Genomic DNA, 17,498 nt, shown 5'->3' with positions numbered 1-17,498 from the left:
ATACTATAGTCGCAACGGTAGTGACGTCATGGCTGTCGCCGGCCAACGAGTTGGTGTTTTTTCAATGTATGCGTCAGACACGGGTCACGACGAGGCGTTCCCCATAGCGACCCCTAGAGGACGCAGTGTCTCATTCCCTACTCAGGGAACCATGGTTACATAAGTAACCTTAGACGTTTGTTTACATAATACCATAGTTTTTGGTTGGTTTTTATGAAAAATAATAATTAATTAATTCCAATCCATATACAAAATGTGCATTTTTTTTATTACTACAGTCAGTGATTTGAAACTACATTAATTTTGATGTATTATAATTTTTTTTGCAGTGTCAGAATAAAAAAAAACAAAAAACATTCACACACACACAAAAACACACACACACACACACACACACACACACACACACACACACACACACACACACACACACACATTTCTCAGTACACACATACAAACCACACTCTGATATCCATTCCCAGTATACCCACATTTTTTTCAGTAGAAGCAGAAAACAGGTATTTGCTCCATAGTTAATAGGAAACAGCTGATAATAGGAAACTAGTTAAAATTAAAAATAAAAACAGTCAAAATTCTGAAGGCTTGCCCACAGAATGAAAGCCTATTAACAAAAAGTGCATGATTTTATGCTTCAATGGCACTGGGAATAAATATTGCAGTTTTATTAGGTTTCATTTTAATGGGAGACATTTTTGTCCTTAAAGGGACAGTTCACCCAAAAATGAAAATTAACTCATAATTTACTCAACCTCAAGCCATCCTAGGTTTATATGACTTTCTTCCTTCAGGCGAATACAATCTGAGTTATATTAAAAAATATCCTGGCTCTTCCAAGCTTTATAATGGCAGTGAATGGGTGTTGATATTCAATAGTCCAATAGAAGTCCAATAAACTGTGTCCATCCATCATAAATCATTCTGCACTTGGCTCCGGGGGTTAATAAAGGCCTCCTGAAGCGAACTGATGCGTTTTTGTAAGAACGTCATCCGCTGGAATGCCACTCTCTCATAGACGCGTGTACGAGTACCTCATGGGGAAATTTTCATTTTTGGGTGAACTATCCCTTTAAGGTCCTGACTGTAACCATTTTTGTACATAGTGTAAAATAGATTTATGAAAGTAAATGAGGGTGAAATATTACAATATTGCCCCCCCCATTTTTTTTGGCAAAATGTTTGCTGTTTGCATTAACAGCCAAAAAAAAAATGAAAAAGACAAAAATGTCCCTAAGGATGCACAAGGGTCAATGCTCTTGTGCAGCTGTACAGATGCAGATGGATGTTTTTGGGCGCTGCATCTTGCACAGTTGCACAGTCCAGCCTCAAGCATTGCATTTTTAAGAGGCTGCGTCAAGTTAAAAATAGTCCAACTTTTAAAAATGTGTCTCGTGAATCGAGACCTCTGCATTGTTTCATACTGTTTTTAAATGCAAAATGTTTTCTTGTGTTAATTCCTCCTATGAAACATGTTTTGATATGGGTCAGATGAATCCAGAATAGTTAATCTAGGCTAGTTGTTCAGGCAACCCACTGACTAGCCGACTTCGAAAATATGTAGTTTTGTTCTAGTCTGTAAGTGTGTGCAAGTCTGGTCACATAGACGTGTTTGAGCTGTCTGTGTGTGTGTGTAAATGTGTCTGTTTCCCACAGTGCTCAGTGGATTGTGGAGTGGGAAAGAGATCCCGGAGCGTGCGCTGTGTCAGTGACCATGGCAACACTGTGAATGACAGGGAGTGCAGTGATAGGCTCCGCCCACAGCACACTGAGGACTGTCACATGGGTCCTTGTGTCACAAACTGGTACTTCACAGACTGGACAAACACTGTGAGTACTGACCAGTGAGATTCATGCTTCAGATTCAGGTCATTTGATTAAATTCTATATTTATGTAGCAATATTTAATTAAATGTGGGAAATGTTTCTCCGTCTTTCTCTGTCAGTGCTCTGCGACGTGCGGGCCGGGCGTCCAGCGGAGAGAGGTGGTGTGTTTGACCGGCGGAGGCAGGAGAGAAGGAGACGGAGGAGTGGAGTGTGGGGGCGAGAAACCGGCTGATATGAAGGCCTGTAACGGGGGACCCTGTACACCCACCCACCTCTGGTACACCGGACCCTGGGGACAGGTGAGGGCCGTCTGCCTACAGCAAATATCAATGATTTATATTCCAGTGTTAAGGTCTGTGTTAGAATAGAATAGAAGAACAAGTCAAAGAATGAAGTCGAATCGAATTGAATAGAACAGAATAATATGGAATAATGGAGTGGAATAATGTCAAAAAACACATCAAATTAAATAGAACAAAAAATATAATCGAGCAGTTGAATGTTCGAATGTAGAATGAAGAGTAGAATACAATTTAACAAAATATGTGCCTCTAGAAGCTTGTGTTCTGCAAGTGAACGTCACTTTATTGTTCATCCCAAAGAGGCACAAAATCACTTTCACAGACTTTTACATTAACTGTTCCCTCCTGGTGGAATTACCTGCCCAACTCAGTCCCAGCAGCTGAGTCCTTAACCATCTTCAAGAATCTGCTAAAAACACATCTCTTTCATCTTTATTTGACCCTCTAACTCTAGCATTCTCTATTCTAATTCTATTCTTTAAAAAAATAAAAATAAATAACTTTTAGACTTGCACTCTATTCATTTACTGCTTGTTTTCTTTAAAAAAAAAAACCACTAACTTCTCTCATTTTTGTATTCTGTTTTCTTTTTATTTATTATACAATTAACAAAAGCAAAAAAAAGGCCTCTAACACTAGCTTGCTCTATTCGTTTTCTATTCTATCTGTTTTCTTTTTATTTATTATATAATTTCAAAAAAAACTTGCTACGTGTACTGTGTTAAGCTAACTGAGTCTTGTTATAGCACTTGCATATCATTGTTCTTTTGTTGATTTTGATTGCTTCTATTGTCCTCATTTGTAAGTCGCTTTGGATAAAAAGTGTCTGTAAAATGACTAAATGTAAATGTAAAGCTGCATAGAATAAAGATGAGTAGAACAGAATAAAGCTAAATATATAACAATGTTGAATATAATAACAGAATAGTACAGAACAGAACAAGCCATTTAGAATTAAGTTAGAATGATACAATTAGAACATTCTCAAATAGAATAATATAAAATATAATATAAAAAAACTAATAAAATTGAATATTAAATTAAACAGAAATAATTAAAAGTAATAGAACAATATAGAGATAAATAGAATAAAATAGAAGTTAAATATACATTTTAACAAAATAACAGAATAGTGCAGAACAGGTCAATTAGGATAAAGTTTAAATAATTAGATTGTTATAAAAATATAATAGAATAATATAGATTAGAATTTCATCAAAGAAAACCAAAAAGACTAAATCAATAGAGCTAAATATAATAGAACAGTGTTGAAATAAATAACTGAACAAAACAGAATAAAGTTTAATAAAATTGAACAAAATTAAATGTAGAACAATGTCGAATAGAATAAATGAATGGTACAGAATAGAACCAGTCAATTAGAATAAATATAAAAAATATATATAAAAATATAAAATAATTCAATTGGAGTGTTCTAAAACAGAATTATGTAGAATAGAATAACATCAGAGGAAACCTAATAAATTTAAATAGAGCAAAATAAAATATAATAGAAAAATGCTGAATAGAATAACGTTGAATAGAATGGAATAAAATTGAATAGAATAAAGATACATAGAATAGAACAAAGTTAAATGTAGAACAATGTAGAATAGAATCAATTAAAATACAAAGAATAACATTGAAAACAACATAGAATAAAGATGAATAGAATAGACTAGTATAGAATGTAATAGAATAGTCCAGTAAGCTGTCATGAGAATGTGTTGGCAGTCGTCACTCTTGCCAAATTTACACTGCAAAGGTGGCACAGAAGCTCTTCTGAAGGGGCATTTAGGTGTCTTTACACAGCCTGTTTAATGCTGCTCAGAGGTGGCATAAATGCATTTACTCAGCAATTACAGCTGTATACCTTGATACTAGGGGCTGCAGTGGGTCTGAGCAGGCATGAGTTAGTCTGGCTTTTATGCAGCATTTCACCGTTACACTGAATTCTAAGCAGGTACAGAGCAGCCTTAGCTCGGCTGTGTAAAGACACCTTCTGTCTCTGGACTCTCTCTGTTGAACAGTGTAACGCAGCGTGTGGAAACGGCACCCAGCGCAGGGACATCATCTGCGTGAGGAAGACAGGAAGTGACTTCACCGTGAGCGCCGCCAGTGAGTGCTCACACCTGGAGAAACCGTCTCCAGTGCAGCCGTGTGAACTGCAGCCCTGCAAACCGCAGTGGTTCACCACCGAGTGGAGCACGGTGAGGACGACTTCATCTGTCCTGCGGGATCTTCCCTTCCTCTGCTGTCACTGACTTCCCCTCTGTGTCTGTCCAGTGCTCTCGGTCCTGCGGTGAAGGGGTGCAGACGCGGGAGGTGTGGTGTCTCACTGCAGACAAACAGCACAACACAGCCTGCGATCTGGACTCCAAACCTGCCCACGAGCGCTCCTGCAACACCATACCCTGCAGTCCCTTCGAAGGTGTGTGTGAGAGTGTTTTTGCATTCTGTATAATGATTCAGAGTATAATCTCTCTCTCTCTCTTCCCATCTCTCTCGTTGTAGATGAGAACTGTAAGGACAGACGGCATAACTGCGTAATGGTGGTCCAGGCTCGACTCTGCGTCTACTCCTACTATAAGACCGCCTGCTGTGCGTCCTGCACCCAGAGTGCTCAGCGGGCCAAAAGACATTAACCCTGCACAAGCCACAGAGAAGTCAGGTTCAGGTCCAGGAGAGAATTCCGACTTGAACTGAGCTGAGATCAGGATCCCTTTAAAGTGAAAGTTTTAAAATGTTATCGCATATGGGCTCATAGGCTCAAATGATTCACAGTAGCTCTTTCCCCATTGATGACGAGTCGGCGGCAGTGCTAGGGCTGTTTAGTACACTATACTGTCAAATACTAATCCATTCCTTAAATGATCTTTAAACAAATGCACTGACATCGCAGGTCCACATTCTGGACACGTATATGAAGATATTGTTAAGTGGGAACAATTCTAGAAGTTGCTTTTGTGCTTTCGTCACACATGAAGTGTTTCATAACGGTTTCTTTTTAATTGCAAGTCAATGGATACAGAATCTGGTATTTGAACCAGTATTCTGTCTCATTTATTCAGTTTATGAGTTGTGCGACCAAAGTATGATAAAACAGATGACAAGCATCAAGCATCAATTACACACCTAATGTGCATCCTTCACTCCTAATTATGTTGTATTGGCACTAAAAACCTACTGTTGAAAAAGTTGAAAAAGAGAGACAAATATTACATTTTCCAATTAAAATCATGAACATGCATCATAATTACTGCATAAAAGCGATAGATTCTTATGCAAACATTGATTATCCCCATACAAATAGTCCCTTTGGCCTTGTCTCAGTCCCCTAAATGGTCCTTAAAATATCAGTACTTCAGCAAGAACATGAATGCTACAGCATAAGTGCTCACGGCTGTCTTAAAATAGCACACTTAGTGCTGACAGTCAGTCCCACAGATCGTATTTGAGTGCAGTGTGAACAGAAATCTGGACATCTACTATGAATCTAGTCCTTTAAGCTATTACGAGAAGATGAGCATCATGATCAGCTCTCTGTATTTGATTCACTCTTTATTCTTTAGGTTGGTTTTATCTGAATGTATATCAGTTGTTTTGGTGTTTCGTGTTTTTGTCATTTTGTCATTTTGTGTGTGACATGTTTTTGTTTGTGTGTTTTGGCTTTGTTATTTCTGGCTGTTTTTATTGGTTGCCCTCAATGTAAGTTAAAGGAATAGTTCACCCAAAAATGAAAATTTGCTGAAAATGTGCCCACCCTCAGGCCATCCAAAATGTAGATGAGTTTGTTTCTTCATCAGGTTTGGAGAAATGCAGCATTGCATCACTTGCTCCTCTGCAGTGAATGGGTGCCGTCAGAATGAGAGTCCAAACAGCTGATAAAAACATCACAAGTAATCCACACCACTCCAGTCCAGCAATTAAGGTGTCCATCATTAAAGCTGTTGTAAGTTTAGCTGTTAAGAATATTTCTCTCCTGATTCACATGTGATTACTTTTTCACTGGAGGAAGCGTTATTATGGACTCTTATTTTAGCAACGGTTCAAAGTTAAAAACATCTTAATGCTGGATTAGTTTCAGCTTTTGTCTTCTCCAGATGTTAACTGATGGACTGGAGTGTTGTGGATTATTGTGATGTTTTTATCAGCTGTTTGGACTCTCATTCTGATGGCACCCATTACATTTTTAGCTAATTTTCATTTTTCTGTGAACTATTCTTTTAAAGTATGACTATTACAGAATCAGAGCCACAATAGCATTACTTGTTTTAATTCATTATTATAAAACACAGAGCAGTTTTGTTGTGCATTTCGTATTGTGTAATCTAAGGCCTAAATGGTTGCTGTGGATATATGCGCAGGTAGAAAGCATTTAGGGCAGCATTATTTGTGTGGTTTATCCATTGCATAAGTATTAAATATGCAAATAGTATAGTGATTTCAGCCAAAGTCAAGTACAATACAAGACCATTGCCCTAGATCAAAACAGATCAAAAATACTCTCTAGTATTACAACATGTGATCTTTCTGTTACCAGCCCATAGCTATAACCAATAGGCGACCACAACCTATTATGCAATAACCAGTATGTCAGTGAGCAAATGAATATATAAATTAATAATGGCAGAGTTGGGGTGGATTTTTGTCTCAGTAACTTGACTCAGTCCTGATTGCAAACATTTTACATTTTATGTATGTTTATGTACATATTTTGTATGTATATTATCACATACGTTTAGCAGATACTCTTTAGAAGAATAAAAAGATGCTTTTATATATGAAACAGGAAACATAGCTATTTATCTATGATAAAATGCATATAATTTATTTTTTTTTCTTTAACGGATCAGTCTTTAGAAATTTAAGATCAACTTGTTGCTACACATTTATGTTGCTTTGTTATGGAATAGACAGTGTCTTTAGATTTTACCACAATTATTATTCATAATAAACAAACCTAAAACCATTCTGTTTTGTCATCTGTGCAGAAATTTCAGTGCTAAAACTAATGCTTTCATAACTAAATGTTAATATAAACATTTTTATTATATAAAAGTTAACGATAATTGCACAGTAAGTGGAGTTACTCCTGAGGGGGAAAAGTCTAGCAGCATTTATTAATGACAATGACACCTGAGAAACTACAACTTTGTTCTGATCATCTGCTCTCATAAGGCAGATCTTTTGCCCAAGACCACCTACTTCACAGGCCAGCCTGAGATGACTCCTCGCATAATGTGTGACCTCAGAAGAGAAGAGGAGGGGTCTGGATCTGGGGGCACTGCAGGCAGATGGTGACCTTTTCACAGTAAATCACTCTGAAACCTGTCACATCCCAGCAGGAGCATTTGGGTCACGGGGCTCCGAGTGAGAACGCAAGGGTTAAAATGTATCACCGTTTCGGCCAATGTGATACACTATTGTCAATAAATAGTTACATTTGATGTTAATAATAAGTGCAATAAACATTTTTTCCTTCCACATGCAGTTCAGAATTATATTTATGTTTTAAAGTTGTGTGTTTATCTGGCTTGCTCATCCATTTAGATACCCAGAGCTCTGTTTTATAAATCCTGTTTCAACATTAGATTGCAATATGATGAGCTGCCTGTATACATAAGTCTATGATGCTTGATGATCTAGATAGCATTCAGCAACACAATGGGAGCTTCAGGGAATGTCAACCAATAACACATTCTCATCCAAAACACAAACTAACACTTTACACCAGTGGGTCTTAATCTGATGATCTGAATCAGGTTTGTCAAATAAGGGAGACATGCGAAATGTGCAGAGCTTACCAGGATTAAGAACCAATGCTTTACACCATCACCAGTGTGCGCAATTAAAGGGACAGTCACCCGGAAATGAAAATGTGTTGTTAATTTATTCACCCACAGGCCATCCAAGATGTAGGTGACTTTTTTTCTCAGTTGAACAGTAAAGAAGATTTTTTTTAGCTGAAACCGAAGTCCTTGGTGATTTATAAAATACAATTCAGTGTCTACCGGCACTTGAGAGTCAAAAAAAGCATGGCAAGACTAAATTAATACCCACGGCTCCTGAAGACATATTGAGATTGTATGAAGCTAAATGATCCATCTGTGCAAGAAACCAAACATTATTTATAACATTATTACCTGTAATCACCAGTTTGTTTACGTAGTCATGTAATGACGTAGCGTCGTTTTTACGCAATTATAGGCCTATTATTAAAGCACCCAATAAGTATGTGAAACGTAAATGTTTTACATGTCTAAAGCATATAAAGTGAATAAACTAGTTTTCATCAGCTCACCTTTCATTGGGCCCTTTCGTTCAAGTGCTTGGTTCACGCATGCGCACATCAGCGGCTCATCGGTCTTCGGTCCGAGTCGAACTGTTTCCTCAGCACTGAATCAGTTCATTCATCATAGGCTCAGATACACCAGTATTTTGGCTCATTTTGAGTCGGAGTGACTGTCAGGCATCCATAAGTGAGTTTTGATTGAGTAACTTGTATATCTGTGTCCTGTGCTACTCGAACTGTTTCAGACGGTTCAATCTGATTTGGTGAACTGATTCATTCAGTTCGCTAAACAGAACCGGTTCAAAAGAATGATTCATTCACGATCCAGCAGAACGTTTGCCTGAGGCTCCTCTATTACAGGCAATAATGTTGTAAATAATGTTCATTTTCTTGCACAGACCGATCGTTTCTCTTCATAAGACCTCAATATATCGTTACATATACACAGTTGTTAATTTTGTCTTGCCTCTTTATGCTTTTTTGACTCTCAATGTGCCGGTAGCCACTGACTTGCATTTTATGAATCACCAAGGACCAGCTAAAAATCGTCTTTACTGTTCTACTGGGGAAAAAAAAAAAAAAACAGTCACCTACATCCTGGATGGCCTTAGGGTGAGTAAATTAACAGAACATTTTTTATTTTTGGGTGAACTGTCCCTTTAAGGGGCTTGAATTTACGAATTTAAACAAAAAAGGGGGTCTGAAAAGTAAGTATTATTTTTATGTATAACCTACTATTAAGTATGTTACAGCGTTTTAAATCAGTGTTTCAGTATCCAGGAAGCTACAAGTCATTCAGAGTGTGCTACTGTAAATGTGCCTCTGCATAACAGCGCCTGCTCTATCCCTGTACTGTATTGATAAAACACGCACAACTTGTTGTTGTGTCCTCAGTAACTGCACAAGTAAATCCTCTTAACCGTTTATTCAACAGATGCTACCTTTTTACAGAACTGTATGGCTTCTTCTTAGGGAATACTCAGTAGAAGCTCTACACGTAACAATATACTGCCACCTTGTGGTTAAACTACAAAACAGCGCTTCAGAATACGATATCCCTTCCTCGACTCTGACCGTCTGAACTTGCGCCGCCTGCTTCCTCACCTTACATCCTCCGTATCCCGCACTGTGCTCTCCTCCGCAATTACAGCATTTGGGACTAATTTCTTGCCCACATTGACCATATTCATGTTCACCCCCACATCTTGCGCATCTCTGTTTACCCCTGCAAACTGCCGCCACATGCCCGTACCTTTGGCACTTATAACATCTCAGAGGAGGCGGAATATATGGCCTGACCATATAACTTACAAATCCTAAGAAGACTCTGCTAGGTAGCTTATTTTCATCAAAGTGAATAATGACTGAGAGACTTTCAATTTTTTCATTGTTTCTAGTACACCGCAATCGTTTCACGTCGAACACTGTCGCTCCAGTTAAATTTTTCTTAATCGTTTCAACTTGAACATCAGGAGATACTCCTGATATTACTCCTTTAACCCGTCTTTTGTCTTCTGGAATTGAACAAATAACTTTTTGTCCTAGAACCGATTTTATTCCTAAAGCCACTTTTTGTTGTCTGTTATCATTACAAAACAACAAAAGTCTACCTTCTCTTAAAGTCTTAACACTTTCCATCATTCCGATCTTTTCCTTCAGTGCTTTAGACAGTTTCAACGGGTTAATTGCATTCAAAGATCCAGCAGCAAACTTCATCAATACCTTACACTCTTCTTTTCTTTTCCTTGACATATGACTTCCATTCTCACTGTCTGTTTCAGATATATTTCCACTAATTTTCTTTCTTTTCCTATTTACCACTACATTCCATTCATCTCCATTACCTCCACTTTCCGCGCCACACAATTCATCCTCCATTTCCGGATCACTTCCGGAATCAACGTCACTTCCTATCATGCACGCTCCAGTCACAGACCAGCTGTTGCCAATCCGCCCCAAGCCCCCTAACCGTTTATTCAACAGATGCTACCTTTTTACAGAACTGTATGGCTTCTTCTTAGGGAATACTCAGTAGAAGCTCTACACGTAACAATATACTGCCACCTTGTGGTTAAACTACAAAACACCACACTTGTGCTTTGACTTATCTTTTCTAACCGTGTTGAATGACATGTGAGAGTCTGTGTTGTTTTAAGAGAGCTGTGAGTTGCAGACGTTCCCTGCCCCTTACATCTCGAGCTTGACAAGCGCTCGTGAGAGGGAGACACCGGCGTGACGTCACATCTCAAGCGTTAATTGGAGATGAGGAAAGGAGCAAACACAACCAATAACACATGTGTTGTGGAAGAATATTTCAAGTGCATTATTTTAGAGCTTACAACACGATATTTATATACTAATGACAAGAGAGAAATTGGGCGAAACTGTGATTTTACGAGAGAGGTTAAAGAAACAGTGTGTGAGATGCAGTGAGTGACAGCGAGCGCGAGGACCCCTGAAGACGCAGCACGGATCTATAGAGGAGCCACCCGAAGAGTGCGAGGATAAAGTCGGCCCTGTAGGTGAGCTGTTTTTAGTCTTCATAAGTGTGTTTTCCTCTCGTGTGAGCGTGGACCGTTATGCGTTAACGGAGACGGACAAAGAGCTTCAGAGCCTCCGCTGCCTAAACAAAGGATGCGCTCGTTCATTCTAGGCGATACGCGCGTGTTTATTCATATTGATCTGTGTATTATTCTGGGAATCATATCTGTCTTTGTTCTATTGAACGCGTGAAGATGCCATACTTGTTTTAGTGCATTTATGATAATCGCTGTAATTACATGCAAACGCAAGAGCTTTTGTTTTATTGTTTGTCGTCAGAATTCACAGTTATAATGCACAATTTTGTGTGCATTTATTTATTTATAAAATATTAGGTCGACTATGCCTCTTTTTAATACAGGAAGAACCATATTAAAGTAAGGAAAGATGCACTGTCTTGTAACCTAATTGGTTTTATTGAAGTCAGATATGAATCAACATAGGTCACACCAATGAGGTCATTTTAATGAGTCTGATTTTGAGGGATAAAAACTACACATACAGTATATTTACTTAGTGTTTTACAGTACCACCAGTATTGGTAACTCTTTACAATATATTAACTGGTTACAATAATAAACATGAATGCACAATACCCAATAGCATTTATTCATCTTGGTTAATGTTCATTTGTATATCCATATTAACATTAAAAACAAGTAGTGTATAAATAAATGAGTATTAACCGAGATGACTAGCTATATAAATAAAAAGTATTGTTTGTTGTCATTTCATGATAGATAATGCATACCATAGAATAATACTTTACAGTAAGTTTTTATATGACATAAAAGCCTCTAAAATGGTGCTTAAATTGAAGATCCATTCATTCATTCATTGTTTTGATCACACCCCGCCTCCTCAGGCACCGTCCACACCTCCATCCTCTCTCTCTCCGCACGTTCATCTCATCCCGACCCAGAGCTCTGACATTCTCCACATCCTCGACCCAATGAAGGAGCCCGACGCCATCAAACTCTTCATCGGGCAGATCCCGCGCAATCTGGAGGAGAAGGACCTCAAGCCCATCTTTGAGCAGTTCGGCAAGATCTACGAGCTGACTGTGATCAAGGACAAGTACACAGGCGTGCACAAAGGTAAGGAGACGCATGAGTTTACGCTTCAGGAGGGGACGGGGCTGAGCGTTTCTCAGTCACGACTCGCAAGTGAAGAGTGCATTTAAATAAACAGTGCCATTTAACCCTCTCACAGCAGTGTTCATGTGCATGCTCACGCTACACTCTGAATGTTACTCATTCTAGCTTCTGAAGTGTTTATCACCCACATACAGGGGCATACAGTGCATTTTCTTATAGTATGCGAGTGTGATTTTTTGTCATGGGCTGGGTGGGTGTATGTAGAGGACAGTGGCAGCAGCACACGCCTGCAGGAGCTTCAAGCATGACAATGCACAGCATGAGTTCGGTGTTACTATAAAAAGGACATTATATATACCAGGAAAGCTCTCTCTGTTGTCGTCTTCATGAACTTCGTTTGCTTTCTGTGCCTTGAGGTTGAGTATTAGGTTTCCACTCTGCGGTTTGACTCTGTTTTGGGTGTTTGCTTACGCTTGTGTCGTTCAGGGTTGAATAAACCCTGTTCGGGGGCTTGACCGGGATTTAATCATGTGGATTTCTCAGTGGTTTAAGGTCACTGGGGTGATTAAAGAAGAAAGACCTTAAGGGAATATTTCGCCCGTGCATGAAAAATATGGCATCATTTACTCACTCTCAAATCCGTATGAATTTATTTCTTTTGTGGAACACAAAAGGTGAAATTTTGAATAAAATTGCGTATTTTGGAGAAAATGCCCAGTCTATATCCTTTCCTATTAAGGCAAGTCAAGAAGTGGTCATCATCATGACTCATGCACTTTAGTCCTCTGAAGTCATATGATGAGTAAGAAGTTAAAATCTTCACTGTGGCTTTCAAATCAGCCATTAGATGGGTTTGATGTTGAACAGTGCTGGGTAGATTACTTACAACTTGTAGATTGTTACTGATTATAAATTACATGACGGAAATTATAGTTTAAAATGTAATCTGTTGGATAACACATATTATGACTATTGTGCTTTTTGATTACTTTTGACCTAAAATATATTCCATTCTTTGTTGTCAACATCATGATTTTAACATTGCATTATGCCAGGGATTCATGAATGAACTACAGGGGGTTTGCGAGTTGATGAAAAGCTGGAAAACTTTCCAAATATATAAAAGCGGTAGAATTTTAGAAATGAAAATTTAAGAGAGAGAGAGAGAATTAGGGCAAATCAAATTAGGAATAATTTACTGATTTTAAAATGTAATATACTCTAATTACAAGTACTTAATTTTTGTTATCTGATTACATAATCCAGATTACATGTAATCAATGTCACTGGCTTCACTGGATGTTTAACAATAATCCAGCCACTAAACACTTTCACTATAAACTCCACGAAGACAAAGACTCGGTTTTTGAAGTTTAATCATGACAAGTGTGAAACTACAAAGAAAAGAAAATACACAAACATAAATTTCACAAGGTAAACAAGAAAACCAACATCAAATAAATGAATGAACAATAAAGTTATAGATCAACACAGATAAACACTTTGGAAATGAGCAGAAAATGCCAAACATGCTGAAGCATAAATCAACTGGTACTGTACTAACATAATTTTACACAATTATAGCATACTCAAAATACAAATAAAAATTACAAGCTCACATCATGCTCAAACAATTACTTGCAGACATTACATCTCAGTGGGCTGTGAAAGGCAAGATGGACTTGGATGTTAGAAACCGCATGGAGCACCTTGCACTGAACACTAAACTAATATGGCCTATTTCCTCTTAAAACAAGAAGCCAGGGGGAGACTAGGAGGAAATTCAGTTCACAGCCCAAAATGAATATCAAAATAAAAGTCATAATAAATTTGAAATATAAAATCCAGCACAATCTGTTACCACCCGGGGGTGCGTTCTATGGTCGTAAATTCAGTCGTTACCAATAGAGTTCAATGGAACTAACGACCATAGTTAGCTAACGATGCTTTTGGGAAACGCAACCCGGCATGAGATGTTAATGAAATTTGGTCACAAAATAGATTAAAAAATTTTTTAAAAAGTGGTATTTGTAATGGGGCCGACGAGACGTGAGGCGTGAGGATCCATGTAAGCGTGTGATTGGTTACAGCTGTGTGCAATCACTGCAATGGATGATGGGAAATGTAGTCCAGGGTATAGAGTCTGTGTAGTGTGAGAGTCCATGTAGTGAGCGGGTGACCTCTGGTGGTGAGTGAACAGAAGTTCATAGACTGGATTCGTGACAGTAGTCAAGTCGTGTTGGTCAGTTTTCAAGAAATTAGGGCTGGGATACATTACATGACTTTTCAAATCTGAACAGGTTTTAAAACACGACATCAGACACTTGCCAACTTTGTAAATCACACTCCACCAGACTTTCAAGTTGTTCAGAACACAATAAACTCACGCACAAACACATGCCTTATTGCTTGGACATGACTGACAAATTAAAACAATATGAATATAAATATGAGACATGAATGATATGCAGTGTAAAAAAAACTGCAAAAACATTTACAGAACAAACTGTACATTTTACAGTATAAAACTGTAAATTGCAAACAAGTAAATTTGAGCGTAATCTAGTAAATTCAACAATGCACACTGCTACTAAAATCTGTTTTGTATCTTTAACATAAATTGACAACCACCATAATAATGCAGGTGGTAAAAGAGACAGCAATATGAAGAATCAGTCCATCACAAGTAGCTTTTCCACAAGCTGAAGTATATATAGAAGGCACACAGAGTCATTCACGCAAACACTAAACACCATCATGGTAACACACATCACTAAAATAATGCAATAAACATTCATTAAACAACAGAATGTGTAACATAAACCCACATGTACATAACTGATAACAAACATGACAACACTATTAAGAAACATGGTTATTTAAACAAAATACTATCAAATGTGGAGTGTCACGCATGGAATTCTGGGAATATCAGTTTACAGTTTTTTACTGTAAATTATACGTTGATTTGTTCTTTTTTTAATTCTAAAAATTGTACAATTAGCAGCATTTTATTGTAAAATTACATTAAATGGCTGGTTAGATCTTTTACAATTTTTCCCTGTATATAGTACGGGAACTTACTGTTAACCTAAAAACCTAACATTTTTTTTCCGTAGCGTTTTTACAATATTTTACAGTTAAAATTACACTCATTTTTTTATGATAAGATAGCTAAAAAAATCGGAGACGTGATTTTCTGTCAACTCAAATCTGCAGACTGGCTCTGACTTTCGCCAACTAGTTTCAGCTTGTCCAGATTATAAATCGGGGGGAAAAATCTGTGCAAAATCCATGTAGTGTATTCCACCCTTTTCTAGTGAATAATGACTTCAAGGGTGACTTCATTCAAAAATGAAAATTCTGTCATTATTTACTCTCCTTCATGTTGTTCCGAACCCGTATGACTTTCTTTCTTCTGTGGAACATAAAAGAAGATGTTCTGAAGAATGCTGGTAGCACACAAGTTGTATGGACTACTGATATGGTGCCGTGATTCTTGTTTTGTTGTTTTGGAGCTTAACACACTGGTCCCCATTGAATTTCATTATATGGAAAAGAGTAGCTGGGATATTCTTCAAAAATTCCTCTTTTGTGTTTCATGGAAAATGTAAAATCATGTGTTTGGAGGAGCATGAGGGTGAGTGAATGATAACAGCGTTTTCAGTTTTCGATGATTATTCCTTTAAGTCAATGAACAGGCTGTGAATATAATCCCAAATTGCTCCCTTGCGTAACACTAACAGCTTAACCAGCATACCAGCTCAAACCAGGGTTATTATCATTTACTAAAAATAAAACCATTTAAAAGCAATTCCTTTTCTTGAAATAAAACAAACATAAACTGATATGGAAAAAAATATATATAAACATATTTTATTTCAGCTAGGCGCCAAGGCAACATTTCTCGTTTTTGTTTAGTTTAAATTGAAGTACTAAAATAACTCAAACTAAATTAAAACTAACTAAAGCGTTTGTTAACTGGATAACATGTTTAAAAATGACAAAAACACACAACAAAATTACTAAAACTTAAACTAAAATGAAAATGAAAACAGAAAATATATAAATAAAATCAAATTCAAAATATTAACAAACACAATAATAGTATATCAATGATACTAAAATAACACTGACTCAAACACACTCATACCGTTCTATAGAGGCATTTGTTGCGTTGCTTGTGGTTTGCATGTGTTTTTACATGTAGAGTTTCCAATCACAGAAATTAAGGTTTCTTCTGAGCTGCCGTCTGATTTTTTGTAGCTTTGTGTGTGTGTGTGTGTGTGTGTGTGTGTGTACCAAACATTACACGTTAAATGCTAAAAGCATGTAATTAGTACTTCAGTGAAGATTTCAGTCTTTCAATTTATGTCCATTAAATAATAATAATTTAAAAAATAGCTTAATAATTTTACTAAATATAATAATGGCATATTTTACCTTTAATACAGCTCCATTTTCTGGCATTCTTTGTGCTGAAGGTTTTACGATAGTTTATTTTTATTTTTTAATGGAAATACTATATGTTTTCTGAGTGCAAAAATTAAATAAAGCAGCATTAGTAGTGAAGAACTGCACAGTGCTGTTTCACAGAAAGCATCTGTTATATTTGACCAACTATGACACTGACATATTCATTAATTAGTACAGTATGTTCTTGAATGTGATATAAACAGTGATCTGAATGCACTCCTCATATAGGCCAGTTTAAAATCCTCTTCATCCACAATGACCCTGTGGAGCACCTTTTAAATAGTTTATGGTTGACACAAAATTGCCTAACATAGAAGCTAATACAGGTAATGTTTGATCAGTTAAAGAAAGTTAGGTCAGGTGTGGAGAAACTGGCAAAATTGATTTGCTATGGCTATATATCTAATATGCTGTAATCATGATTTAAGCATGACATAAGCAAGATTTACATTATGACGCCAGACCCTTTCCAGTTGTATATGTAGCTTTTCTACCAAAACACCACAGCCAAATTAGAACATATGGTTTATTCATCTGTATTGGGTTGAGGAGTTTCCATTAATGGTTTGGATATTTGATTTGATTTGACTAGCAGACTTTAAATTGACCCACACTGTTATTTTATTACAATTTATGCCACTAAACCTTATAAACATCTAAAGCTATGTGCTCATTCAGGTTCCAAGACCAGAACAAGAGATGTTGTATTAATATGAATGTAAGATAAATACATCACAAATGTGCAAGCGATGGGGATTTTGAAGATTATTGCGTGACTGGAAAAATCTAAAAACATACACAAGGAGGGATTGGTGTTGTCACAGAGTCGGTCCAGAGGAGGGCGCTATGCCCATGCAAATGAAACTGAACCACTATGAATACAACACACGGCATATTGCGATTAAATTTGTGTACGCAAAATCAAGGACATGGCTGATTTGAAAA

At 37.2% G+C, this 17,498-nt stretch overlaps 2 protein-coding genes across 5 annotated transcripts in view; both read left to right on the top strand.

Annotated features, from left to right (window-relative positions):
* Nucleotides 1-5,920, top strand: part of LOC107689019 (ADAMTS-like protein 4) — a 55,975-nt gene extending 50,055 nt beyond the window's left edge. Inside the window, exons 13-17 of the mRNA XM_016486889.1 lie at nt 1,672-1,845; nt 1,962-2,141; nt 4,175-4,354; nt 4,431-4,575; nt 4,659-5,920. Coding sequence (XP_016342375.1) covers nt 1,672-1,845; nt 1,962-2,141; nt 4,175-4,354; nt 4,431-4,575; nt 4,659-4,789 — 810 coding nt within the window. The 3' untranslated portion in view covers nt 4,790-5,920. The remainder of the gene's footprint in view (nt 1-1,671; nt 1,846-1,961; nt 2,142-4,174; nt 4,355-4,430; nt 4,576-4,658) is intronic.
* Nucleotides 5,921-10,711: 4,791 nt separating this feature from the next.
* LOC107688997 (CUGBP Elav-like family member 3) overlaps nt 10,712-17,498 on the top strand; it is a 42,450-nt gene continuing 35,663 nt past the window's right edge. For 3 of the 4 annotated variants that reach the window (XM_016486866.1, XM_016486865.1, XM_016486863.1), the window contains exons 1-2: nt 10,712-10,961; nt 11,846-12,077. In XM_016486866.1, coding sequence (XP_016342352.1) covers nt 11,933-12,077 — 145 coding nt within the window. In that variant the 5' untranslated portion in view covers nt 10,712-10,961; nt 11,846-11,932. The remainder of the gene's footprint in view (nt 10,962-11,845; nt 12,078-17,498) is intronic. The other variant, XM_016486864.1, reaches the window with a different exon arrangement.

The sequence above is a fragment of the Sinocyclocheilus anshuiensis genome, unplaced genomic scaffold, assembly GCF_001515605.1.
Source record: "Sinocyclocheilus anshuiensis isolate Anshui unplaced genomic scaffold, SAMN03320099.WGS_v1.1 scaffold181, whole genome shotgun sequence".
NCBI lineage: Eukaryota > Metazoa > Chordata > Actinopteri > Cypriniformes > Cyprinidae > Sinocyclocheilus > Sinocyclocheilus anshuiensis.
This window is presented reverse-complemented; position numbering and strand designations above follow the sequence as displayed.